Raw genomic sequence first — 2719 nt, 5'->3', positions numbered from 1 at the left:
AGTGCGATAGATTGATGAGTAGCAGTTATTATGTAGATGCACAGCTGCATTTTTTTCCAGTCGGCATTATAATTTTCATGGTGTTCTGAGGGTTATTTTCTAATTTTAGGGATGTTAAAGTATTGTTGTATTATTAGTATGAATTGTCACGGTCAGATATTTAACTGGTCGATGGTGTTCTGCAATTCAAGATCTAGCCAAGTTCTTGGGAATTGCAGAGTGCCGTCCTTTGTCTCAACATGTTGCCATTCTCCTGGAGCCCTCATATTGAGGGACCACAGGGAACAAAAACAAAAAATGACGGAGTAGTATTGTCTTTGTCCTTTGCAATAATCACTGCAAGAGAGCTGTTTAGGGATGCCAGCCTCCAGGTGGGACCTGGGGAATCCTCAGAATTACAGCTCAGCCCCAGACTGTAGAGATCAGTTGCCATGGAGAAAATGGCTGTTGCCCCACTGACCCCTCAGGCTCCACCCCCAAATCTCCAGGAGTTTCCCAACATGGATCTGGCAAACCTACCACCCGATGCCCCACAGATGACCAGGGAGAACCTGGCACCCTAGAAGGTGCCAACTCTCCTGTTAGAAAAGCCACCCTTCCACATAGGCAGCTGTTTCTGGATAAACAGTGTTCACAAAATTGCTTCAAAAAGTTGTGAGGTAAACTTGACCCTTATGGAGTAACTAGGAATAAGGCCCATTGTGGAAATAAATACAATGAGTGCTAGAAAGAGGCTCTGGGAGAGTGCCAAGGCCCTGGGCACTCAGAATCAATTTGCCATGGCAACCTAAGCAGGGTATAAGGACACAGAGTCCACCATTTTCTTCAGGGGAACGGAGCAATGCCATCTGGAGATCAGTTGTAATTCTGAGTGATCTCCAGCCCCCACCTGGAGATTGGCAACAGTGGTTCCCCATTACAGAATGGCTGGTTTGGAGGGCAGATACCTGTCTGTGGCCCCACTCCTTCTCAAACCTCACCCTCTCCAGGCTCCATCTCTCAAATCTCCAGGATTTTCCCATCTGGAGTTGGCAACACTATCTACTTCCCAGCCAAGCATCAACCTACATTTCCCCCTCATTGATCAGTTTTCCATCTCCCCCCTCACCAGCAGCCCCCACCGTGGGTCTGAAGCCCTGACTGCCACATATCTGTGGCAGTAATGGGGTGACTGCTGGCACCTTTTCCTATCATTTTTTGCCTTGTGGTATTCTGCTTGTGGTGTGATCTGTCTTTTTTGTGGTGTGGCATGGCATGGTTGTGTTATTGGGTTTGTTTCTTTTGAAGGGGAAGTGATGTGTTGTGAGTGAGGACATATTTTACCTCAGAATACAGCAGGTCCCATATGCAACTGACAGTTCCAACTGTCTTGCAGGGGGGGTGGAGTTTGAGGTGCGAAATGAAGTCCAGTCAGCTTGCATATGCAAATGACCTTGAAACGCTGGCCCAATGAGAGAAGAGTGGCCTAGGCTGCAGTGGGTGGGAGAGAACTCAGGCAAACACAGCCAGTGGATAGGGACACCTTGTGATTGACACATCACGGAGCCAACTGATTTTGGAGTGCATAGTACGTTGTGGGACCACTACTCAATTATAAATAAGGAGAGATAGCAACGATAAGTTTGAATTTTTGCACCGTGTGTGATACTCATCAAGGAAAGAAAGGAACTGGGAAATAAAGATGTAATTATGAAAGATATCTTGGCTGTCTCACAAATGTTTCCCCCCCCCTTTCAGGCTGCTACCGACAAGAGGTGTGCAAACTCATGTGCGAGCGACTGAAGCTCAGCACCTGGAAAGTACAGCTGGGCGTGCTCCAAGCAATGAAGGCTTATTTTCAAGGGTAAATTGAGTGCCTGGTGCTGTTGCTGATTCTGTGCCTCTCCCCACCCCCAACACACACACTTGCCATTCACTTATCCGCAAGTGAATGTAGGCTCCCCAGAGCACCTGCACAGTTCTGCCAAGCGGTGAGGGAGTTTTACCACTCTGACCTATAGTGTTAGGAACCTAGGGAAGGCAATTGGACTACTTTCGGCAGGATACACATTGTAAAATTTTTTCCCCCTAACTGCTTAACAGGATAGGACAGACAATCGACTGACCAACTTACTACTTGGTTGACTGTTGTTGTAAACATTAGATTCCATGTCAAAAATGAAGTCAAATGAGGAGGAAGTTCTTGTATTTTATTGTAATGAGATATGGAAAACAGTTAGGCCAAAGGACCCATCTAAACTGATTGCTTTCTTCTCAGCATAATCAGGAAACATGCCTCAATTAATAGGAAAACAATTAGACCAAATAGTTAACCAGAAATTGACAACTTTCTTCTTCTTCTTGAGCATATTCTGAACATATTCAGGAAATACATGATATTTTATACATGGACTGACATCATCATATCATCATCATGGGAATAATATTCAAAAGGCTTAATTGGTTACAAAAACATAAACAACATTTACATAAAAATCTCCTTATTGGTCAAATGTAAGAAAGGTGTGTCTATGCAATAGCGTCACATATTTACTTGACATGACCTAAGGCATATCGGCTAAAGCTTGTTCTTACCTAAACAAAAGTATTCATTACTGATACGAAACTAAAATCCTATCTGACCCAGACATTGAAAGGTTTGCCCTAAGAACTACAGAATCATGAACTTTGTACCTATTATGTTGCTAACAATATCAGACCTACAAGAGGAAAGCCTTCT

At 44.2% G+C, this 2719-nt stretch overlaps 1 protein-coding gene across 1 annotated transcript in view; it reads left to right on the top strand.

Annotated features, from left to right (window-relative positions):
• The window catches only part of KIAA0368 (KIAA0368 ortholog), a 91245-nt gene that overhangs the window by 83223 nt on the left and 5303 nt on the right, over positions 1-2719 (top strand). Inside the window, 1 exon segment of the mRNA XM_015421423.1 lies at positions 1738-1932. Coding sequence (XP_015276909.1) covers positions 1738-1932 — 195 coding nt within the window.

The sequence above is a fragment of the Gekko japonicus genome, unplaced genomic scaffold (genome assembly GCF_001447785.1).
Source record: "Gekko japonicus isolate JY-2015 unplaced genomic scaffold, Gekko_japonicus_V1.1 scaffold740, whole genome shotgun sequence".
NCBI classification, from domain to species: Eukaryota; Metazoa; Chordata; class Lepidosauria; order Squamata; family Gekkonidae; genus Gekko; species Gekko japonicus.
This window is presented reverse-complemented; position numbering and strand designations above follow the sequence as displayed.